Here is a 25,765-nt window from a genome sequence, read left to right as displayed (position 1 = left end):
TCTGTTGGGTTTCCCATACAAAATAGAAACTCTTTCACATGGCCCACAAGGCCCCTATGTACCTGCTCCCCTCTTCACCAACCTAATGCAACGTTATGCTCCATCTTAACTCGTGTTAAGGTGCCAGGCCATCCTAGGTCCCTGAGACTTCTTCACTTTTAGCACTGATTGGCCACTCCACTCCTGATGGTCCAGCTACCCTGACTTCCTCTCATTTCCTTGTGTGCCCACAACTTGACCTCAGCTGCTTTGCAAATGCTCTTTCTTCTGAAGACCATGTCATTTTATCTCACTGTGTACCTGACCTATGCCTATTCATTCTTCAGACCTCAATTCAAATGTCCTGTTTTCAGAAAATCCTTCCCTCAGCCACGGAAGTATATTAGATCCTGTGAAACTAAGAGAAAAATATATATTGTTCTCTGCCTAAGTTTGTGGCACGGAGCTCCTAAAATCCTTGTAGTTTCCTAAGTGATAAGAGTACTATGAGCATTTTTTGTTCTACCATTTGGTCTTTGACTCAGATTCATCAGGCAGAGTTACTAAATCTTTTGGAATTTCCAGAGTGATAGGAATGTTTTCAGTTCTAGTGAGATGATTCCTTGGTGGGCTCCTGGATTTGAAGAGAGTCTGCTCCTAGTTCTACCATTTTGTGAATGGTATTTATCCGGGGTGACAGTAACTGCTCATTGTCTATAGCAGAGGTGGATAAACTTTCTTCAGTGGTCCAAAGTAAATATTTGAGGCTTTGCAGACCATACCACCTCTTTAACAGCTACTCAAATTTACCATTATAGAGACAAAACAGCCAAGGATGGTGTGGGTTATGACTGTGTTCCAGTAACACTTTGTTGGCAAAAGCAGGCAGCCCAGACTTGGCCCACAGACCCTAGTTTAGACCCATGGACCCATGGTCTGAGTCATTTTCTGCCTGTTGTCCTTGGGTTCTGAGAACATTGGTAGATACACTAATGGCACCGGGAAATGTAAATTTAAAATGAAATTGGCTTGCTAGATGCTCTCCTTTCCTTTATTGAAACTTGGCTTTGGCTTCACTGAAACAAAACACTTTTAATACCATTACCATGCAAATACAGAGCACATCCATTTCTTCTTAGTTATTAAATAGGGCAAAACTAATTTTCTAGCGGGATGACTTAGCATTATTGCTGTTTGTGAAAAGAATTTGATGTAAATCAGTAGGCATGCCCTGGGCTTTTTCATTGTGTGTTGGAGGACAATCACAGAGCATAAAAACTTACATGCTCTGAGGGAAGGAGCTGGATATTAACAGCGAGAGGGCACTCAAACTTGTGATTTCAAGATTTTTTCTTCTCCTTTGTGGGTGATGATTTCTTGGGAATGTTATCAGCTCTAAGGGAGTTTAGAATTCCATAAACACCATGGCTGAGTAATTCAACAATACCTAAAGACCTCAGTCCAGATCAAGAGGCCAAGTGGAGCTAGGATTGGGGCAGATTCACTCTTCCTGAGGACCCAAGCTCAGTGTAGCAGTTTGATGGGCTGGGTGGGCTGGGTGCAAGGCAAATCTAAAATTTCATTTAGGTTTGGAATGTGATTGGATAAGACAAACTTCAATTTCAAATTGAAATGTAAATGGTAACTAAGAAGTGAAGTTGTTTGTCCAAAATGTTGAGAACCATTAAGTGTTTGGAGATGTGGGTCAGATTAAGTGTTTCAGGCACTTCCAGATAGAGAGAACAGGTAAGCACCTGGGATTCCATTACCTGCTTTCAGAGGAGGCGTGTGACAGGAGAGTGTCTGATAAGTAGAACCCTGAATAGGAAGCAAGCGTGAGAGAAAAGTTTCCCCCATGTAGCAGCTGCTATCAATGTTCTGTCTATACCCCCTTCCATCCCTTTACCATTTTCTTGGGCTCAACTCCCACCTGTGTGTCTCTTTTGCTGGGGGCCTGTGGGAGGCTGCTCTTAGACTCTCAGAGGCTGCTTTTCCAATACACAAAGAGAGCCAGAGTGCCTGGGAATTTACCCCTCACTCCTGCCCCCACACGCCAAAGTTCCCCAAGACAGTCTTTAAAAAGTGACTAATGTGTGCAAGAGTATAAATATAAATGTTCCAGTTGCCTCCATCAGTTGGCCCTAGAGCTCTGTGGAATTGAGCCAAGGTTACCCCTGTGGGACTCTGCTTGATCTGGCCCCTTGCTTAGCCTCCTGCTCCCTCTTTCCCACTTCTTCACTGCCTACCAGTGTCTCGGGAACCCTTCCTAACAAATGACTTTGATGAAGGTCCTCATCTCAGAATCTACTTCTGGGGAATCCAATCTAAGACAACCAGTTTTTTAAAAAGTTGGAAGTAGTTCCTGGCTATTACAAGAAATTCAGTGGGAAGCACTTGGGTGGCTCGGTCAGTTTATAATCTGATCCTTAATCTGGGCTCAGTTCTCAATCTCATGGTTGTGAGGTCAAGCCCCATGTTGGAGCCTACTTAAAAATAAATAAAGAAAAAAAAAGAGCTCTAGTGGAGCTTTTTTTCCATCAGTTTTTCCTGAATTTAGCTTTTTTAAACATTCGTTTTGATGGTTTTATTGGTCTGCTATCTCTATCACAGGACCCCCCCATTTGAATCACTACATCAGTAATTGATAAGGAAAATTATTTTAATAAGCCCTTGAGCCATTTGTGCAGATACTTATTCTGTGGTCATGGTATACCACCATGATGTGATATGGTGATCAGATGTGCGTCAGGGTACCCACACCTTCCAGAAGGCAACCTTACACAGATCCACTCTGCAGGGTAGACTGTTTCCCTGGTGTCATTCATGGTGGGCATCAGTCTTTTGACCAAGAAGCCAGTCAGGCTCACCAGAGAGGTTTGAAAACTCCAAGCAAAATGAAGATGACAGGATTTTCTGAAAATGACTGTAAAGAAAACTCTACCAGAGATCTGTAGAGAGTTTACCTTGAATACTTAGAGACCAAGAACTTTTTAAGGTAGGCAATTTATTCTGACAGTAGCTTCTTGTTTCTATTTAAGAAACTGGCCTCTAAGTCAACATTTAGGTGTTAAGATGGTGCTCAGTCCTGGGAGTGTCCTGGAATTCTACTGTTTGGGACTTTTGCAACCTGAGTGGAAGATTTGAGTTCTCTTTGCCAGCTTCATTCATCTTCTCTGTAAGAATCCAAGCTGGGAAAGAATACTCCTGTTAGATCTTATGATGGTTAATTTTATATATCAACTTGGCCAGACTGTGGTACCCAGATGTTTACTCCAACACCACCCTGGATGTTGTGTGAAGGTATTTTTTAGATATGATTACCATTTAAATCAGTAGACTTTGAGTAAAGCTACCACTTGTCATAATTTGGGTGGGTCTCATCCAATCAGTTAAAGATATTAGGAGAAAAAATTGAGGTCCCCCTGGGGAAGAAGAAATTCTGCCTCCAAATTGCCTTTGGACTCAAGATTGCAAAATTAACTTTTGCCTAGGCTGTCCTGCCCTGCACATTTTGGAGTTGCCAACCTCCCACTATAATTGTGAGAACCAGTTACTTAAAATAATTTGTCTGTCTCTGTCTTCTCCCTCTCATATCCTACTGGTTCTGTTTCTTCAGATAACTCTGACATAGACCCCATTAAATGCTCCTGATCAGAGTCCCACATTCTTGACATTTCTCTGTTTAATCAGTTCATGCTCACCTTAATGTAGGTTATGGTATATCTTAGTTTTGTGGTATTTTTCTCCCCATGAGTTTTGTGAATACTTAGAATTCTAGTGATATGATGTGATGCTAAAAATAATTACATACTTACTTCCCCAATATTCCCCTAAATATGATTTTGACCACTTGGGGAACAATGAAATTTCATTAGGATCTGACTGTTCAAATTCATATGTATCCTAATTATGAACCGAATCTTGCTACATGTGTGTTTTTCTCTTTATAATCCTTTAAAGGTTGAGGTATCACCAACTTGGATATTAGGAGAGAGTTCTAGTGTGAAGTCTATTATGTAACCTCATTATAACAACCCGACTATCTATACATCATGATAAAATAAATATTTACCTAAAAAAAAGGAAACAAAAGTGAAACTTCTAGGTAATTTTTTTGTGACCATTCTCCAATATGCCCCACAATGATTCTTGCCTCCTGGTATTCATGCCAGTATTCATCCCACACTGACTAGGAATAATCTGTGTAGTCAGTTGGATAGAATGGGAATTGAAAAGTGTGTCTCCCAAGGCTAGGAAACAAAAGACATTGCAGTTTCTGCCTTGCTCTTTTGGATCATTCCTTCTGAGGGAAGCCAGCTGCTATGTTGTAAGGATGCTCAAGCTCCTCTATGTTCAAGGCTGTGTTCAAGGAACTGAGGTCTCCTGCCAAAAGCCACGTGAGTGAGCTTAGAATTGCATCTTCCAGTCCCCTATCAAGCCTTGAGATGACTATAGTCCCAGGTGACTTCTTAGCCAAAACCTCATGGTGGGCCCTGAACCAGAACCTTCCCCCTGAGCCGTTCCTGGATTCATGACTTACAGACTTGAGATAATCAATGTTTATTATTGTTTAAAGTCATGGTCTGGGGGTACCTTATTATGCAGCAATAGATAACTAGTGCAGTAATTTTTTTTAAGATTTTATTTATTTATTTGACAGACAGAAATCACAAGTAGGCAGAGAGGCAGGCAGAGAGAGAGGTGGGGAAGCAGACTCTCACTGAGCAGAGAGCCCAATGTGGGACTCGATCCCAGGACCCCGGGATCATGACCTGAGCCGAAGGCAGAGGCTTTAACCCACTGAGCCACCCAGGTGCCCCTAGTGCAGTAATTTTTGTTGAACGCCTCTTCCTAGTGACTTCCTATGTAAAAAATTACATTTTCACTTCTGGTCATTATTTTAGACATTATTTGAAAGTGCTCTGTGGTATTTTGTGGTATGCATGTGTAGAGAGAGTGGTTGAGAAGAGGAAGAGAAAGAGCTGACATCTGGATAAGACATAGAGGCTGCCATGAATTGAAAAAGTCACCTTTTGGAAATGTTGTTGCATTTGTATGTGACCAAATCGAGTGCCTACCTCTACAGAATGGCCAAATTGAATTATGTAGTCACCATGATTTAATCCAAATGAGCCCTAGATTTGGAATCGGAAGACATGGTTTGAGGTGTGCCACTTTCAAATTAACTTAAAAATGTCAGCTCCAAATGTTATGTTCCTTGTCTACAAAATGGGGGGGCTTACATCACCTGCTCATCTCGTACCATGTTGTGAGGGAGAAAAGAGAAAAATATTTGAAAGCACTTTAATCATGAAGGTTCATACAAAGGTAAATAATTGCTATTATTTACTATTTTAAGGATATGTAAATGGAAGCTTGTCTAGAGTTTATAGACCATGAAACAGTTCCTTTAAAAAAAAAAAAAGGTTTTATTTATTTATGTGACAGGACAGGCCTGGGGAGTGGCAAGCAGAGGGAGAAGCAGGCTCCATGCTAAGGGGCCTGATGAGGGACTTGATCCCAGGACCCTGGGATCATGACCTGAGCCTGTGGCAGATGCTTAACCTACTGAGCCACCCAGGCACCCCACAACAGTTCCTTTTAAACTTGGGCTTACCTTGCTCTCTAAGGCTATATCTCATTCCACAGGAAGTAACCAGGTCAAGCAAGGGCAGGTCACTCAGGAAATCCAAGATTGCAGTAGAAACTTTTCCTGAGTTGGACCACAAAAACGGGCCTAAGCTAGTGTATATAAGATGCACTTCCCTTAAGTAAAACATTTAAATGAATGTCATGCCCACAGTAGCAGTGCAGTAGAGTTCCCACATGTTTTTATGATCATCAACCCATCTTGCCATGTTCAGTTGACCTGTACACACTGGTGAACTAAGCACATCCGCACCAGCAAGCATCTTCTGGCAGTTTACTGACTGCCTCCAGCTGGCCAGTTAACTGTGGGGTTGCTATCGAGGAGAAGCAAACATTTTCCAGGAGAATAGAGGTGGAAAAAATAAATAACTTCAGGATTTCGTCGGAGAGGAATCCTATTTGGCACAAGGTGTTGTTTCTGCCAACAAACAAATTGCTAAATGCATTGCACACAACCGAGCTTCTGTTAATGAGGAAATATAACCAAAGAAAAATAAGAAGGTGGCAAAGGCTTCATTTTAATAGCATTTCAGATTCTTCAACTTCACAAAAATCTTCATTGTGATCTCACTTCTTGACGAATACTTGATGGCCAGGAGCCCAGAGCAGTGGTCGAATCTCTTACTCCTCAGAGTGCGGTTCGGGGACCAGCAGCATCTCCAGCACAGCCAGAGCATGTCAGAAATGCAGACTCCCAGGCCCCACGTCAGACCTACTGGGCAGAGTTCATATTTCATGAGGTTCTCCAGATGATTCATGTGCATGCTGATTCTAGTCTGTTACTCCATCTTGTACACTTGCAAGCCCTAGAGTAGGAGAACAACCTGAAACCACCTAGCTCAGGCTTCAGGTTCTAGGGTGCTGAGTTATTACCGTCCCCTGTTTACAGATGAGACACATAAGGCCCAGGGAGCTCAAGCCAGGTGCCTAAAATCACAACACTTGATGTCTCCTGACATGGCGTGGCATCCAGCCCCACAGCCCCAGCTCCTTCAGGGTCTCTCTGTTCGGTTTCCCTTTATTTCCCCGTGAGAGTGTGGATTCCCCAGCCCATATTTATTTCTCTGAATCTGGTGGAGAAAAGACAAACTTTACCTCCTTATTTTGACTTTTGCTTTCCGAATCAGAAAAACAAGTTCAGAGAAATGTTAAGAGTTTTGCCTACGGGAGAATCACCTTGACGTGTAGAATAAAAGCAGACTTCAGAGCTTGAGGGAGACCTATTTCCAAATGGATCATGGAGCTTCTTTCTTTCTTATGTTGGGGCAGGGGTACCTTTGGTGTGCTTGCTCAAATAGATGTCACTCGAAGAAAAACTTACAGGAGAAGCTGTTGTCCTATATAGAAAAAAGACACTGTACTGTACTTAATTTAGCCCTCCTTACAGAAAGGGTCATGAATATGCATTTGGCTAAGAAAATTCTTTCACAGCCTCATGTGTGATGCTGCAGGCTAAGCTAATCAGCATGGCTAATTTTAGCCTTAGTTTTGAGGCTTTATTTTAGAATAGGTCACAGTTCTAGTACTAACCTATAGCTTATTGTGTGAGAGAGGAAAGCATCAAAAAGATAGAAAACCAAGCCACTGCCACCAACCCCCGACTATAAATGTATTGTGTGTAATTGAGATTTCGTCCCGCTTATATTTAGTGATATGATTAATAAAGTGAACTTGATCTCTGCTCTGCAATGAAAGACATTATCTACTGTGGGGACTTAGGAGGTCCATGAGCTGCCTCTCTCTGGGATGAAGGGGGAGTGATGAATATCTTTGAAAGCTCTACTCGTCACGAGGTGAAGTATGGAAGTGTTGAATCACTATGTCGTGCACCTGAAACTAATACTGCACTGTTTTGTTAACGAGCTGGCATTTAAAGGAAAACTTAAAAAAGAAAAAAACAGCTCAACTTGTAGGCACTGTATAAAAGAAGGTAGAAAAGGCATCTTATAAATGAGAAAGTTTGATTTGATAGGTCCTTCGAAGTGGCTCTGGGGACATGCAGAGGAGGCCCAGGACTACGGTGAGATCAAGTTACTGCCTCCCCCTGCTAAGTCCAGGGCAATGAGGATTGGAAAACCTTCTGGCCTGTGGTTCTACGTTCTCGTTTGCAGGGATGGGGGCTGCTGGTGGTGGAGGGTGTGCTGGCCAAGGGAGGAGCAGAGGGTCAGAGTGGGAGAGGGACTCACATCCCAGGGCTTCAAAGAAATTTAGCCAGATCTGAGCGAGAGGGTGCAGTCCAGTAGAGCTAGACATAGAAAGGAGGACAGTCTAGAACAGCACTGTCTGGTAGGACTTTCAGTGATGACTGAAATGTTCTATAATCTTGTCACAGATGGCTTTCAAGTGCTTGAGATGTGGCCAGCGCAACTGAGGAACTGAATGTGTCGTTTTCTGTCACTGTAATTAATTTTGATCTAAATAACCACATGTGCCTGGTGGTTACCATATTGGACAAGGCAATTCTAGACAGAGAGCTCTTTAAAGAAATGGAAGTTAGAAACCAAAAGTGAGCTAAGGAGGAAATGTTGAGTCCAGGTTATGAAAGCCTAGGTCCTGTTCTAAAGGGACATAGGAGAACCGTCTGGAAAGCATCAGAAATATAAAACTGCTTGGACCCAGCCCAGGGCCACCCAGTCAGAATCCCTTTAGGCATGGACCTTTAACTGAGAGCTAGCGGACTCATTGATACGAGGAGGAAGGTCTGGGAAAGAGAGTTGCACCCAGGTATCGCCATTGACAGTGGGGGAGCCACTGCTGGGGGGAAGAATGATATGGTAATAAGTGCTTTAGGAAAGATATGTGGCATCCTGTGTAAGATTGGAGGCGATTGCAAGAGCTGAGCTATCTGGAGTTTTCATTTCTGCCTTGGAGTGTAAGTGTGTTCGTTTCACTGAGGGCTGTCCATATTCCTCCCTGAACTGAACATTGGTTCAAAATGTTCCCTAGCAAATATGCTGCTCTAAGCCTCCAGCCCCACTAAATGTTATGGTGATTGAAAATTACACTCGCTTCCCACAGGCCCAGAAGGGGGCTCTTTGTAATGAAATAGAGATGCAGCAGCATTTGGAATGTGGAGTAACGGCCTCTCCAGGACCTCCAGCAGAAGCCCATGGGAACCATAAAAAGGGATGACTCACTGTGGAAAATAATGATCGCTGCCCTCCGAGTGGACCCTTCCCCCTCCATGACTTCTGAGCTCCCATGAGCAATCTTAATAGCTGCTGGTGGGAACTAGGACACCCCGAAAACTAGGCCCAGCTGATGACTCACTGCATAACCATGAAAAACCATCTCATGATCACAGCGGGGGGAGAAATGGCTTTTAAAAATTGAAAAGGAAAAATAAAACCCAGTGTATGTTGAAGTTTAGAAGTGGATACAGTGCCTTTTCCAAAACAGCGAAATTTCTGAGTCAGTCCTTATCTTCAGTGCAGGGGAAGGTACGTCCAGGTGTGACAAACTGAGTACCTTTATTAGCTTGCAGGAGAACGGAAGCTTGGGATCTCCGCAACGATAGTTCTTGGCGGAGTCCAGCTGTCTCCCTGAAAGACAAGGGAGTTTGCTCCAGCTCTGCTCTTGGCCCTTTATGTATAAATTCTTTTACAAACCAATAATGATACAACCCAGACATTGCTTTGGACGCCCTGTCCCAAGACGACAGGAAGCTTGGCTCAACCGAAGCTTGTCCAGAGCTCTCTTCATGATTGCCGTGCAGGCTCTCTCTGCCTGTGTCTCAGGTACTGAGGCTGGGGGCCTCCTCTGGCACTTAGTGGTTCAGACAGTAAACCCAGCCTCTCCACCTACTATGCTAAGTGTCTGATGAGTGTAGCATCTCAAGGAGCATGTGATTTTCTAGCACCTTGTTGGCTCTGACCCCTCCCACTCCTTCCCTACCTCTTCTCTGGAGTACGGCCAAAGCCCTCCTCTTGTCTCTGGCAGAAGGGATCATCTTTTCCTTCCCTGCACTCATGTCAGGTATTTTTCTAGATACTTAAAATTGGGTGCTTGCTTCAGCAGCATATTGCTAAAATTGGAATGATAAGTACTTATGTTTGGTATGTGAGCTATGAAGAAAAGTAATATTTTCTACCGAAGGGAATACTTACAGTCATTTATTAAGCACTTACTATGCTCTGGACAGCATACTAGATAGAGCATTTTAAGAAAACTTTTAGCAGGGCAAGGAGATTAGACCTCAAGAAATAAAAAATTGAGGTGTCTGAGATGTAACGGATATCTAACAAATGACTCACTTTAGCAGTGTCCATATGGTATGGGCTCTATTGTTTTCTAGAAAGTCTTGAGGATTAAATGTATAATATAAAAGAATTTGACCTTGCTGGCCTCTGTTTTCCTTTAAGAGGTGTTTACATAATTGAATAGCAGCACTTATCTTTTGTAAAATTGTATGTTATACTCATGAGTTCACATATTATTATTGTAATATCCCCAAGTCTTCGGTTGGACTCCTTAGATGCGGAGCCTGAGATGGTTATTCTGGTGCATGTGTTTTGCTGAGTGAGCACTCTTGGGCTGGGGGAGGGGGGTATGTCTGGACAGGGCAGCAGTGGAAGGAGCCTGATCCCACTTGGAGCAGGTGATACCAGGGGGCTGGCTCCACTGTAAGTCATGCAGTCACTGGCCAGGGCTGCTCTCCACAATGGAGGGAATGTATAACCTCTTTGCTAAGGAAATTCTTCGATCTGAGAGCACTTGTCTGGAGAAGGGAACATTTGTGCCCTGTTAGCCATTGTTACAGGCTGAATTTTGTCCCCCCAAAATTCACATATTGAACCCTAACCCCCAGTATCTTATAATGTTACTACATTTGGAGATAGGGCCTTTAAGGAGGTGATTAACATAAAATGAGGCTGTTAGGATGAGGCCCAATCCTATGCGACTGGTTCTTCTGTTAGAAGAGGAGATGAGGACACTGACAAACACCAGGAGCACCAGTGTGCAGAGGGTCAGGCGCCCAGGAGAAATCAGAACTGCTGACACCTTGACCTCGGACTTCTAGCTTCCAGAACTATGAGAAAATGCATTTTTGTTGTTTAAGCCTCGCAGTGTGTGGCATTTTGCTGTGATGGCCTGAGCTGACGAACACAGCAACATTGTGATGGTAAGTGTGTGACAAACACAGCAACACAGCTGGAGTGTGAGTGTGCCAAAATGTGTCTGGTTAGGAGGTTTCAGTGGCACACCAGTAGTATTCACTATGCCCACTTAGAGTTAGAAAACCGACCCAAGAAGTGACAGAGGCTGCCCAGGGTCACACAGCCCATACACAACAAGGGCCAGATTTGAACCTCAGGCTGACCCTATAGCTTATCTTCTAATCTCTACTCCTTATTCCCGCTCCTGGTGGGAGGCAGCCTTCCTCAGAAGCAGCAGACATCACCAGTTAACTTGGGCTTCAGTTTCGGTGTTTTTTATCCCAACTTGTCCCAACCTTACACAAGACAGCGCTCCCTGGGGAAACTGAGGCAGTTCAGTATTGACAGTGTCTGCCTCTGAGTGCCTTCTCCAGACGTTGTCTCACACAGTAGTTTGGGGAATGATGTAGCATGTTAATCACAGGTTTCTCCTACATATGAGGTGATGTCTTTATTTAAAATGTTTTCATTAAAAAATGGATTAAGGCAATCCTTTTCACACCCACAAGTGCCATTTTTAGGAAAATAAGAAATTCTGAGGACTGCCTTGACAGTATAATAATAACTATTGTCATTCTGAGCACCGCTGCTCCCAATTTATAATGGGAAAAGATGGTCTTTGGAAGCCACATCAAGATCTAACAATAGATCAGTTTCTTCATATTATATCTTTTGTTCAGTATTTCCTGGCTCATAATAAAGCCATTGCCCACTTTGAAAAACTAAAAAAGAAAGGCATCCCTGGGCAGCTGCCTGGCCCGAGGTACCCTACTCAGCCCCAGCCGGCTCTGCCGCAGCAGGAGAGAGCATGCTCTCTATGAGGAAATGCTTTCCCCTAGATGGTGGGCAGAGTGAGAACCATTTTAAAAAGTGTCCTGTGGATATTGCTGGCTTCCTAGGAGAAAGGGCAGAAAAGTGTGAGTGCATCTGTTGGATTTCCCAAATCACAAGTCCCTTGGTCACCGAACCGTTCTGACACTATTATTAGATGTGCGGAGAGTGGTTTGTGGCTGAAGCGGAGTCTGGGCACCTGGAGGAGAGCACAGTCTACCAGTGACTGCTGTCACACATTGCGTAGTCTAGACTCAGAGACAGCTGCAGATGTTGGTATGAAGAAGACATTTTTACTGTTGCAAATTATGATTCCTTCTGAGATAAAAGTTCCAAGTCTTCGAGAGAGAGGAGAGAAAGAGGGGACTCAGGGGAAAAAAATCTTCATATTCCCTCCCTGCCTTCTCCTGGCCCTCCCCCAAAGATTAGGAAATTCTTTACATGAAATACTATGTAGTAGTTCAAAAGTCCTTATCTTTTAGAAACGTAGGCATTCATTTATTCGACAAAAGGTTTGGAGTGTCTGCTTTGAGCTACGGGTTGGAGAAGCCACAGGGAACAGGATAGGCATGGCTCCTGCCTCCTAAGAGCTTATCAATGGGAGGTATCGGTAGAAACTATTTTTCTCTGAGCAGACAGTAAGTGCTAGGCATTATGCTAAGTCTGTGGTTCTTAAATTTCTAGGATCCCCCTGAAGGGCTTGCTAAAATGCAGATTGTTGGACCCTCACCCCAGTTTCTGATTCAGGTAGTCTGGGATGCCTAAGAATTTGCTTTTCTAGTAAGACCCTAAGTGATGTTCTTACTGCTCTTCTGGGACCACCCTGTAGAAACCATTGTGCTAAGCTCATGGCATGCACCTGCTCACGGTGTACTCAATGGTTAGAATCATTCAGGGTGGTGGCGGGTGCACAGGCTGAGGTATTCCTGCCACATAACCAAGTTCCTTTAGAGGACACTTGGTTTTGACTTGATGAAAAGTTCTTGTTTTATTGCCTCCTTTTTTTTTTTTTTTTAATTCCTTGGTGCATTTCCCCAATCATTTTAGAAGTTTGAAGAGCTGGTGCAATAATTGATGAAGTATGGGGGAATGTCTCACTAAACAGTTGCACTTGTATGTCACTTTTTCCTTGAAGGTCCTAAGAGGTAGAGTGGTAGTTCTTAAAGAGTGTTGCCAGACTTGGCAGCAGCGTCTTACCGCATAGCCCGCGCTGCCCTCCTCCCAAGACTACTGCATCTGAAACACTGGGCATGGGGCCAGGAATCAGGCCTCCAGGGGATCCCGATGTATGCTGCAGTTCGAGCACATCTGAGGTCAAGTGTAGTGACAGTTGGGCTGAGTCTAAGGGAGGGGCCCTGTCATTCACTATTCCCATCTCCTTACAGGCAGTTCATCAGGATGACTAAGCTTCAGTTTTCCCATCTCAGAAAGTCAAAAGTCTATCCCTTGATGTGGAGAAAGGGGAACCCTCTTACAGTGTTGGTGGGAATGCAAGTTGGTGCAGCCACTTTGGAGAACAGTGTGGAGATTCCTTAAGAAACTAAAAATAGAACTGCCCTATGACCCTGCAATTGCACTACTGGGTATTTACCCCAAAGATACAGATGTAGTGAAAAGAAGGGCCATCTGTACCCAATGTTTATAGCAGCAATGGCCACCGTCACCAAACTGTGGAAAGAACCAAGATGCCCTTCAACGGACGAATGGATAAGGAAGATGTGGTCCATATACACTATGGAGTATTATGCCTCCATCAGAAAGATGAATATCCAACTTTTGTAGCAACATGGACGAGACTGTAAGAGATTATGCTGAGTGAAATAAGTCAAGCAGAGAGAGTCAATTATCATATGGTTTCACTTATTTGTGGAGCGTAACAAATAGCATGGAGGACATGGGGAGATGGAGAGGAGAAGGGAGTTGAGGGAAATTGGAACGGGAGGTGAACCATGAGAGACTATGGACTCTGAAAAACAATCTGAGGGTTTTGAAGGGGCGGGGGGTGGGAGGTTGGGGGAACCAGGTGGTGGGTATTAGAGAGGGCACGGATTGCAAGGAGCACTGGGTATGGTGCAAAAACAAGGAATACTGTTACACTGAAAATAAATTAAAAAATTTTTTTTTAAAAAAAGGTCTATCCCTTGCTGTCCAACATCTTTCAGAGTGGTGGGGGAAGACAATCATGACTTTAATTCATGACATGGTTTAATTTATGACATGAAAATTCCTAGCTACCCATGAAATAGCGCCATTCATTGGGAAAAAGATCGGATTCAGGTTATTTGTGTTCTAATCTAGTGTCCACCCTGAAGATAGCTGTGTGACTTTCAGTTGATTATTAGCCTGTCTGAACCTCAATTTCACAGTCTGAAAAATAAGATATAATTGTTTTCCTGGTCTAGCTTGAATAACTATTGCACTGATTAAATGTAATAATGGATATGAATGTGCTTTTGCAAACTGTGGAAGTGTTGTAACTTTGGACTGCTTTGTTCTTCCCCATCAGTAAAATGGGGGCAGTTCTATAAAACTTCACAGAAATCGTGAGTAGTTAAGAAACTCATGACACAAAGGTTTGAGCTCTTCTAAAGTAAAGTTTGTTTTTTCATTTTTTAGGGTTTGTAGTATGTAAGGTTGGAAGATGTACAGGTATTATAGCCTTATGTATTTTATTATAGTGCGTCTATGTAGTTATATATGATAGTACTTTTATTTGAACTGGTCACATCCTAAGAGCAGTGGTTTGGATGTTGTGGCCCCAGACCAGCAGCACCAGCATCCCCTGACAACTTGTTTGAAATGCAGTTCTCGGGCCTCCCTCCAGACCTACTGAATCAGCATCTGGGCCGGGCCTAGTGATCTGTGTTATAGTAATACCCGAGGGGGCTACTGATGTTCACTGAAGTCTTAGAGGAAGGTATACATTAAGGTCTTTTTTATTTTTTATTTAGTATTTATTTGCTTTTTTAAAAGATTTTATTTATTTATCTGACAGAGAGATAGTGAGAGAGGGAACACAAGCAGGGGCAGTGGGAGAGGGAAAAGCAGGCCCTCTGCCCACCAGGGAGCCTGTTGTAGGGCTCGACCGTAGGACCATGGGATCGTGACTTGAGCCAGACAGATGCTTAACAACTGACCACCCAGGTGTCCCTGAGGTCTTTTTTAGTTTTAATGATTTATTTATTTATTTGTTTGTTTATTTATTTATGTGTTTATTTATTTATTTAAGGGAGAGCACTGGCAGGTGGACTGAGGGGGAGGGAGGGAATAGGCAGACTCCATGCTGAATTCGGAGCCAGACTTGGGGCCTGATCTCACGAACCTGACCCTGAGATCATGACCTGAGCCGAAACCAGGAGTTGGTGGCTCAACTGACACCCAGGCATCCGTATTAAGGTCTTAATTGAAAGGTCTGGCAAACAGCATCCTTTTCGTGGCACAGGGTGATTGCCTGTCTTTTTCTCCATCGTGGACCTGCAACAACCCTGCCCAAGCTCAGGCAGCCATGATAGGATTCCTTCATAAACACACTGCCGCTGCCCACCCGGCCTCGTAGAGATCTGGAATGCCGCTCCAGTGCATCTGTTATGAGGCTGACTTCAGGGTGTGAGGAAATTAAAGCTATTTATCACAGACCATTTTCCCTCAATGACAGGAGAAATGAGCCTTAGCCTAACAAGGCTTCAAACTGGGCCCGCGTTTGAAAAACACATAGCTTGACAAACACAGTTTGAGCAGACTTATATTTCTTTTGACTTTTCCTTTTGAAAATGAACTTTTTTGAGATGCACCAAGATAGTGGTGCTTGTTTAAGAAATATTGGAGGTGGCTTCATCCCAGTCAGTTTCCTGACTCAGGCATAAGTCCCAGGATGGCATATTCTACTGAGCATTTTTTTCCTTCCTCTCCTTCCTGGGAGGGGAACCCTGGTGAGAGAGGGAATCTTTCCTCTGAGGCTAAGACTGCACAGAAGCCATGTTATGGGAGGTGGGGTTTGGTATTTATCAAGAGAAGGATTTGTCTGTATGGTTTGGCCTGCTGCCTTACTGCCCATTTGAAATGGGTACGGTATGGATTTTGAGAAGTAATTCTATTTTGTGCATGTATGTGCATATATAAAATTAAACTTGATAACAATCTGTGATTGTCTAATATTTATATTTCTTCCTGGTGTTGTGCATATATACAGGCAACACATATACAGAGTTTTATGTTACATGTTATAAATGACATCTATTCGGTGCCTACCATGTACACAGTGCTTTGCATCCATCATACTATTTAATGTTCACAACAATCCTCAGAGATGGTTACAGTCATGTCCATTTTACAGGTGAGAAAACTGAAGTACAGGAAGTTTAAATAATGCCTGTCACAGAGCTGATATTAGAGCCTCGATTTAAACGTAGATCTTTTGGATTCCAAAGCCAGCATTCTCAACCAGTGTTCTTCAAATTGTGTGTTGAGAAATCACTTTAACAAGTTGCAACTAGCATTGTAAAAAATTGAATAGAATGTGAAAGACTAGAATGTGTCATATTTAGTATGGGTAAATCTTGATGCATGAAACTTTCAACTATAAATTTATATTTGTACACAAATGTAAGCACATTTCTGTGTGCTGGGCAACAATGTAAATGATATTTCCTCTTGTGTCACAGTAAAATTTGAAAGCAAATATTCTGGCCTAAAGGAGGAGGGGAAGAGAAATAGAGGGGGAAAGGGAGACTATAAGGAATAAGTAAATGAATGAGTAACTGTCAGACAAACAGAGAGCCTTTGGGAGAGGAAGAGGAAATAGGAGGGAGTGGGAAGAAGGGGAAAGAATGGACCAATCTGTGAAAAAGAGAGATGCTGGGGAGCGGACGAAGAGGCACAGGGAGTCACATTATTCTGTCCACCATTCCATTTCATTAATCAATCTTGAATAAAGATTTTTATAAAACATGACCCCTAGATACAAAGAATCTACTTCATTTGCTGTTCAACTGAAAACATGTGATCTGAAGGGAAACAGGCTGTGTTGGAGTTTCCAAAATGCCCAATATGCTCCTTCCTAAGAAGCTGGCAAAGGCAGTTTTGAGTATATATTATTTTTGTCTTTTGAGCTAATTTTGATACCATGACACTGCCTCTTTTGTCTTATGGGAAACCATAGATAACAAAGATTTTAAAGTAGTCCCTAAGTATCTTACTTCCAGAGGATTCTGGAATCAGTTAACAAGCCCCTTTTTTCAGATGTGGAAATTGAGTGAACATTTTATAAAGTTTCCCTATAGACAATGCTTTCATAAGAATCCTATTACTGGATCTTCATAGCTACCCTGCTAGGTTTCCCTTATGCCAGTTTTACTGGAGAACTTGGCTCAGGAAGCTCAAGCTCCTAGCCTCACTTCTTACATAAGAGGTGGTAGAGCTTAGATTCAAACCTAATTCTCTGACCCGTAATTCCGTATTTTCCCCCAGTAAACACAGAGTAGAAACAGTGGGATGAAATACAGTGCTGTTTGTTATAAATCAGAAGAGTTGTTTTTGTTTATAAATCAGAGTCTGGTGCAAAGCCAAAAATGCCCATGGTTTTAATGTGTGGGCTGTCACTGTAATTCACTCCTCTCCCCAACAGTATTTCCCAATTTCTAGGCCTTCTTTAGGAAATTGGAGTTGATATCGCTATGGGTTTTTGTTGTTGTTGTTTTTTGGTGACCTATTCTTGGCCTTTCTTGGTTGAAAACCATTATAAGTAAAAATTACGTTTTTAGTTAGTAATAACATTGCATAAAATAACTTAGGTAGCCACTTCTTGGCATCAACTTAAGGGATGGTCTTTCCTTTAAAAAAAAAAAATAGGGATGCCTGGTTGGCTCAGTCAGTTAAGCATCTGCCTTCAGCTCAGGTAATGATCCCAGAGTCCTGGGATTGAGTCCTATATTGGGCTTTTTGCTCAGTGGGGAAACTGCTTATCCTTGTGCCTGCAGCTCCCCCTGCTTGTGCGTGCGTGCTCTCTCTCACACAAATAAATAAAAATCTTAAAAAAAATAAATGTCACATATAGAGGTGAGTAAGCAAGGTCCCAGCTGACTCCACCTCAAAAGCCTTCATAGCCTGTTGGGAAAAAACTCATAATGTTTCCCTCGGCTTGCCTAAATGCCATTGCTGTATATCCTATCCATCTTGCCTGGTCTCATAACTAATATTTTTTTAAAAAAGAAACAACAGGGAAGAGTGCTGACCAAGTTCTGCTCCAACAGCCTCTGCAGAAGTTTAATGTGGGTGTGTAATAGGGTCCTGCAGCCAAAGCCTCTAATCCAGTGTTTGTTCCTAAATCCCCTCATTTGTCTTAAGGATTCATGCCTCTGAATGTAAAGACTTTAAAGGAGATCATTTCTTCTCATGTCATGGTTTTATTCTTCCACCTTCAAAATATAAATGAATCATCCCGCCTTTCCTCTACTGGCTTAATTTTGCTGAGTATTTATTAAAGTCAACCAGACACTTCAGGAAGCTAATATTCAGCTCTACACTCCATGAAAGCTTTGTCAGTGCAAGCATAACATATATCTCTGGGAAAATATGGGAGATCCTAGACTCATTCTAATTTAATGACTTATAGGGTCTGATTGTTGTTTATTTGCTATTTCAGAGATCCCTGAAGACCCGCTTGTGGCTGAAGAGTATTATGCTGATGCCTTTGATTCCTGCTCTGAAGAAAGTGATGAGGAAGAAGAAGAAACAGTGTTCTCAGCAGCAGAGGAAGAGGTCAAGGATGAGGGACCCCAGCCTGCTTACAGAACATTCCAACAGGTATAGGCCGCTCCCCAACAGAGATGTGGAGCTGTCTGAGGTCCTGACCAGGTTGTGACTTCCCAAAGAGAGTCAAGGAAATCTTAGAACTTGAAGTGGGGATGGGGGGCTAGGGTGTTTTGGGGTTTGTTTGTTTGTTTGTTTGTTTTTATTTGTTTGTTTGCATTGGGAGGGTACTAGGGTTTGTTATAAAGGCCCAGTATAATGGGTCCAGGGACAGTTAGGACCGCATGGAGTTCTGAGATTCTGGTGTGGACCAAGTGGATGAGGGATGGGCTGGAGCACCCAGTACTTATTCAAGTGGAAAGATGATACACACTGCACTGAAGAGCACCCTGTATACAGCTGTTAAATAAAGAATGCAGGTGTCTCTTTAGAAGAGATATGCAGATTTTTAAAAATACACTTTTCTGCCTGGTAATCAGATTTTTGAGTCATGTCCTAGTGCACAAATTAGTTCTGAGAATGAGGCCCAGAGATCCTGGGATTAGGGTATGATCTTTCTGGCCATGCCCAGCCTTTGTGGGCCCATCCTTCCACACAGTGCTGAGTCTCTGTATGTCCTCGGCATAGATCTCTTTAACAATAGCAAGATTAAGCCCTAGCTGGGTTATAGGCTAAGAAACAGTCCCAACATGTGATTTCTCTGCCAGGTGTCTATAGGAAAGAAAAAAAAAAAGCAAGAGGTATGTAAGATGTAAGCAGATTACTTTGGGCAACTTATGCTCATAAACTTCATTTTCCTCTTAGGCCATAACATGGTAACCTTTCTAGTCCTAAAAATTTTTTTTAAAGATTTTTTTATTTATTTGACAGAGAGAGAGAGAGAGTAGGCAGAGAGGGAGACAGAGAGAGAGGAGGAAGCAGGCTCCCTGCTGAACAGAGAGCCTGATGCGGGACTTGATCCTAGGACCCTGGGATCATGACCGGAGCCGAAGGCAGAGGCTTTAACCTACTGAGATACCCAGGCACCCCCAGTCCTAAAATTTCTTAAGGCACAGAAGTTTTGTTACTGGGAATCATTAAGCTAGGAAATTAGAAGTCAATCAAGGGGTACCTGTATCAATGGAAACTTAATTCATGAGGATTAATTGAAGTTTGTATACAATAATTTTTAAAGAATGTAATAGTCAATAAATATTATAATATTCAATAAATAAAGCCAATAAGAAATGTTTTCAGGTTCTATATAAGAAAAGAGAAAGAGACAAGGAAAGGGAAACTAGAAGGATATGGATATGAGGCTAAGAAGAGAAAAGGATGAGAGAAAGAGGAGAACGAGAATTTAGGAGACAAATGCGTGAAGAGAGAAGTAGATGAATGTTGAAAGAAATACAGTCAAGGCAGAGAGTGATTCAGCATGCCAAAATAAAAATGCTTCCCTTCTATCATTTCCCCATTTTCCAATGGACTCTGGTGAACAACAGCACCTCCTACCACACATTTAAAATACAATTCCCATTTCATTCTGTGCCACGGTCCTAAACATGTGAGACAAATCTTTTTTATTTATTTAAATAATTTCTACACCCAACATGGGGCTCAAACTAATGACCCAAGGATCAAGAGTCTCACCATGCTCTTCTGACTGAGCCAACCAGGAGACAAATATTATAATATTGCAGCCAACCAGGAGACAAATATTATAATAGGAGACAAATATTACAATATTGCAGAACCATTTTTCTGTGCCTATGGTTGCAAAAACACATCCATTTTTACACAAAACACCAAGTGACAAAATTTTAGCTACTAGTGTTTTACTTTTTATTTTTAATAGATTAAAATTGATTCAGAAAATACACATGAATAAAATATACAGCAAACACCACTCAGGTCAGGAAATAGAACTTTGCTAGCCAGTCTGGAAGTCCCGTCTTTGGCATACTTTGGCATACTTATAACAGGGCTGGAAATCAAAATGCCTGTATACAAGACGAGCCTTTGTTACTTGCAGGTTGTGTGACCTTGTGCAAGTTACAAAATTTCACTGTGCCTCAGTTTTGTAATCTGTAAAATGGGACAGTAATGACTCCTACCTCACAGAGTAGGCTGGGGATTAAAATGCGGTAATCAATGTAAGGTACTTAAAATAGTATCTAAAATTTAATAATTAATTAATGAGATATTAATTATGATGATGATACCCAGCCATCTTGTAGGGTTTTTTTTTGTTGTTAACATATAATGTATTATTTGCTTCAGGGATACACGTCTGTGAATCATCAGTCTTACACAACTCAGAGTGCTCACCATAGCACATACCTTCCCCAATGTCCATAACTCAGCCACTCTATCCCTACCCCCCAACCCCCAGCAATCTTCAGTTTGTTTCCTGAGATTAAGAGTCTCTTATGGTTTGTCTCCCTCCCGATGCCATCTTGTTTCATTTTTTTCCTTCTCTTCCTCCCACAACCCCCTATCATGCCTCTCGAATACCTCATATCGGAGAGAGCATAGGATAATTGTCTTTCTCTGATTGATCTATTTCGTTTAGCATAATCCTGTGGGTTTTTTCAAAAGATTTATTTATTTATTTTGGAGAGAGCAAGTGTATGAGCTGTGGGTAGGGCAGAAAGAGGGGGAGAGACTCTCAAGAAGACTCCTTGCTGAGCATGGAACCCAACACAGGGCTTGATCCCATGACCCTGAGATCATGACCTGAGCTAAAACCAAGAGTCAATGGGGCCATTGAGTGAACCACCCAGGCACCCCATCTTGTGGATTTTTTATGAAACTTCCCAAACTCTCTAATGTTAGTGTGAGATTTCACAACTGTGGTATTAAAAAAAAAATTCCCTCCTTTTTATTTCTTAGGACCAATGATAAATATAGGACAGCAGTTTTGCTCTCTGGGCCGTGCATCTGTCACATGTGATATGATAACTGAAATTTTCTCTGCTCAGTGAAGTGTTAGGAAAAGAGTGATCTTTTTGGAATGGTGCCACAGGGGCAGAGAAATGGATACAGGCTAGACTTTGTGAGTTGATTTTAAATCTATTGGGACAGGATGCTGAGGCCTCTCACACCCACATGGGTATTTTGTCTCACAAAACCGTTGGGTAGTTATTCTTATTTATGTTTTCCAGATGAAGAAACTGAGTCACTGAGAGAAGTAGGTTGCCTGTGACCACACAACTAGGGAAGGCGCTCAGAACCACGAACAGGTCTGGGTCTGTCATGCTTACCAGCCAGTGTTCTTTCTGGTACAAAATGTGTATCAGGCTAGAGTAATTTTAGTATAATAGAAACAGGAGTGGAAATCTCATTGAATAATCTGTGGAAAGATAGGTAACTACAGTCCCATTTGTTTTTCCTGTAATCTGATATTATTTTCTCCACCCCAAAGAGGGTGAGTGTGCAGTTGTGATGGGTGTCTGCTCTTCCCTTTCTAGGATATTTAACTAGTGACACTCAAATTGTAGTTACAGAACACTATGCTGAGACTTGATCACTGTTGGCTTTGTGAATTAGGTGAAAACTGCAGCCATCACTTGGATTTGCCTTCCCTCCCCCTAGTCTCACCATTGACCCAAGTGTGCCCAAGGTCTTCAGTGGTCCTTCTACCCATGACTTTTATGTGAGTAGTCAGATCAAGTTGATTCTTATTCCTTCAGGTAGAGCAAAAGTCACATAGTTTGTATTTGATGGAAGAGGTGCTTTAAAAAAAAACCAAAAAACCAAAAAACAAAAAACCATGGGCTTCATTGGGATTGATTGCTGAGTCCCTTGTGCCACCTGTGACAATCATTTCAGCAGCAGCATCTCCAAAGTGGTTTTTATTAAGCACCTAATTGCTGCTGATCGTTCCTTCCCTCTCTGCTGCGTTAAGCCGAACATCAACAGCACCTTTATCACAAGCCATTATCATATTGTTGATAGCTACTCTGTGAAGGCTGTGGTCACTGAATTGGAACCAGCCTCTTAGATCTCAGGAGAATGGAGTTTATAGCTGTCATCATAAGAGGGGTTTCAACAGTATTTGTGGGACCTGTCACTGAAAAGTGTTTCTGCTCTAATGGATATGTTTTAGGGCCGCAGATTGATGGGGTGTATTCAGAGACCCTTCTGTTTTCCCTCGTTGCCTTGACCACCATTTCCCTCTGCAAGACTAATCAATGTCCTGTGTGCACGCTACACACGCTAGGTAGACCATAATAACTTCACACAGAACTCCCTCAGGAAAGGCTCTGTTTAATGAATGTGGCTTTCAGCAATACTTGTTTTAAGAAGACTCTTAGGACCATGATGTTTGTTCTTGCCAAGACAAAGGGCTGTGGAGGCCCATTTTTCCAGCTAATTTTGAAGCTTTCACCAAATCCTCTAGTGGCTTTCAAATTCCCTCTGCACAGCAAAGCATTAGGAAAAGTGCAATGATCTCCTTGGAATGGTGCCACGGGGCAGAGAAATTGATGTAGGCTAGGCGAGGCCCAAGAGTCTACTGAGGACTCTCGGATCAGGTCATCATGAGAATATGTGCCTCTGAGCGTCTTCTGGTAGTAGAGTCATTAGTTTAATAAATCCTCATTGTTATAACAGTAACATCTAACATCTCCTGAACCTTTATTCTATGCCCTGTACTTTATATGACATGTCAGCCCAGGTCCTCTGGGAAGCAGGTGACAAGACAGAATTGGGGAAAGCCTCAAACCACGATGCTAGTCTGCACCTTTGTGGGTAAGGATGGAAGGGAAGGCAGGACTGAATGGCACCTTCAACATGCGGGGTCTGGAAAGGTCTTCACGGTGCCCATAAGAGAGCCCCAGACAAAGTCTGCCCTCGCCATCAGAGGAGGCCAGACTGGGTGGGAATGGCCTGGCTCTGGTTTCCTAATGCTTGAACTGGCTGCGAGCTGCCGGGAGGAGCCGATCCTGGAGCAGCAGCTGAGGGTGGCTAGCTGGCTTCATAGCAAGGTTGGCAGCAGGCTGGCTCTGGAAGAGAAATGGAAGGGGTGCATCTCGGCTATGGGCACAGATGCATATTTTATTTCATTCTTGCAAGTCGGTCCTTTAATACGTGTATTCTAGTTGAACTGCATCAATCTGGAATTGAACTGGCTGGAATTCCAACAAGGGAGAAGGTGAGAGTGAGGAACAAGGCAGGTGGGCAAAAGAAAGGAAGAAAGCTTGGGTTAGTGATTTCCGGCCAGTTCTGCCTGACATTTGAACCAAAAACTGGACGCCCCGGATGGAGAAAGGGCTGAGGGCTATAAATCCAGAGTCCCCCACTGCCTCTCAGGGTCCATGCATCTCTCAGGTTGAGAACCTCTTGGTGCTTTGAATTCTTGCCCTAGACTTAGAGTAGTTACAACCACGTGTTCTTCATACAATGCAGTTCCTCAGTGCTAGTCAGCTCTTCCATTTGATGCTTAAAAAGAAACAGCATAATTAGTCTGCAGTTGGTTACTGTATTAAGCACTGACTTTAAAACTCAGGTCCCTTGAAAGATGAGTCTGTTGTGATAGCCTCAGCTTGCACAAGAAGAAACTGAGTCTCCGTGAGGGGAATGCAGCCACCAAGTAGCACAGAGCTAACAAGTAGGAGAGCTGCAGATCTGACATGTGTCTTAGCCATTCCTCCATACAGTCTTCCGGGACAACTATTTAATTATTGCAATTATAATCCCTCCTCTGTGAGGACTGGGTAAACACAGTAGGTGTGAGGGGATAGCTGAGGGCCACCGCATTGTCTGGCTCTGTTCTCCTGAACAGAATTACTGAGCTGTGCACGAAGCAAAATTTACACTCGTTCTAGGAACAGTGCCGAGTTATGGAAATTAAAACAAAAAAGAGCCTGTCTCTCACATCTGTTACAGGATATAGAATTCTCTCCTCCTCCCATCTTTTTGTTTGTTTGATTTAATGGAAGATGCCAAAACTCTTGAGTCCAAACTGTAGGGCTTATTTAACTGGGATTTTGCATGATCTGACCTAATTCATCTGACTTCATGCATGGGAGGAAAGAGTTTTTGTCTGGAATTGGCCTCAGAGGTCATTGGTTCTAAGAAGCAGTCAGCCCCGCTATTTAACATCTCTCCATCAGCACCCGCCCATGTCCCAGGCTGTAAAGCAGCCCATCTTGCTGAGGCGTTAGAGGAAACCAGTGGTTTCATGTGTCACGCCTTCCAGGTAACAGGCCTTCTTCTTTTTTTTTTTTTTTTAAAGATTTTATTTATTTATCTGACAGACAGAGATCACAAGTAGGCAGAAAAGCAGGCAGAGAGGAGGAAGCAGGCTCCCTGCTGAGCAAAGATCCTGATGTGGGGCTCCATCCCAGGATCCTGGGATCATGACCTGAGCCGAAGGCAGCGGCTTTAACCCACTGAGCCACCCAGGCGCCCCGGTAATAGGCCTTCTGTAGACCCCGTGTGTGTTGCTGAAAGGAATCACTTTGATGGGACAATTTCTACTGCCGGCCCTATTCCAGCCTCATTTTCAGCATGGTTATTCTGCCTTCCTTCGCTACAATTTCTTGTCCAGGCTAAAGCATAGCTCACTGCGGGCCAGACAGGGACCAACAAACGTTGCTGTGGAACATAGCACTGTGGGCTTTGTAGGAGGTTTTAGCCCCTAAATCTTTTCAATTGGACCCACTGTTGTATTGAAGATTGCAACCACACTTTTTGCAGAATGGAGGAAAAGAAGGAAGATGATGGGGTAGAAAAAGACAAAACAAAACTGAGTGGGAATGCACAGAATCTGTGTGCTCCTTTCAGTGTGGAGGGTGGGATCCTCCCCTAGCCTCCACCACCCCCATGTTGGTGACTGAGCAGAGGTTCACAGCAACTGGGAAAGGAAAGGGACAGCAAGCAGCCCACACTGGGCCCTCCTGTGCTATTCCTGAGGTAAGTATGGTGGAGTGGTGTATGCTGGTTTTGCAAAGTGGGTAAGCCTAGTTGGAATGGCACCTTTGGACTTCTCCAACAAGTCCCCTTCCTCTTCACCAGCACTCAAGTCATGTGTCCACAGTTATCAGTTGAGCCGAGCTACCCAGACCGTACAGGGCATGAATGAGTTTACAAAGAATAGGAGAATCCTCCCACATGGTCTTTGCAAACAAAGGGCCCTTCCCACTCTTCTGTGATTCATTTATACAGAGAAATTTAATTAATTAATTTATTTTTTAAAGATTTTATTTATTTATCAGAGAGAGGCGGGGGAGCGAGCACAGGCAGACAGAATGGCAGGCAGAGGCAGAGGGAGAAGCAGGCTCCCTGCTGAGCAAGGAGCCCGATGTGGGACTCGATCCCAGGACGCTGGGATCATGACCTGAGCCGAAGGCAGCTGCTTAACCAACTGAGCCACCCAGGCGTCCTGAGAAATTTAATTTTATTTTCTGAATATTTTATTC

The 25,765-nt window shown here is 43.0% G+C and overlaps 1 protein-coding gene across 9 annotated transcripts in view; it reads left to right on the top strand.

Annotated features, from left to right (window-relative positions):
- Positions 1 to 25,765, top strand: part of NEK11 (NIMA related kinase 11) — a 248,879-nt gene that overhangs the window by 139,315 nt on the left and 83,799 nt on the right. For all 9 annotated transcript variants that reach the window (XM_082684325.1, XM_082684317.1, XM_082684318.1 and 6 more), the window contains one exon: positions 18,256 to 18,416. In XM_082684325.1, coding sequence (XP_082540451.1) covers positions 18,256 to 18,416 — 161 coding nt within the window. The remainder of the gene's footprint in view (positions 1 to 18,255; positions 18,417 to 25,765) is intronic.

The sequence above is a fragment of the Mustela nivalis genome, assembly GCF_964662115.1.
Source record: "Mustela nivalis genome assembly, chromosome: 1".
In the NCBI taxonomy this organism is placed as follows: Eukaryota; Metazoa; Chordata; class Mammalia; order Carnivora; family Mustelidae; genus Mustela; species Mustela nivalis.
This window is presented reverse-complemented; position numbering and strand designations above follow the sequence as displayed.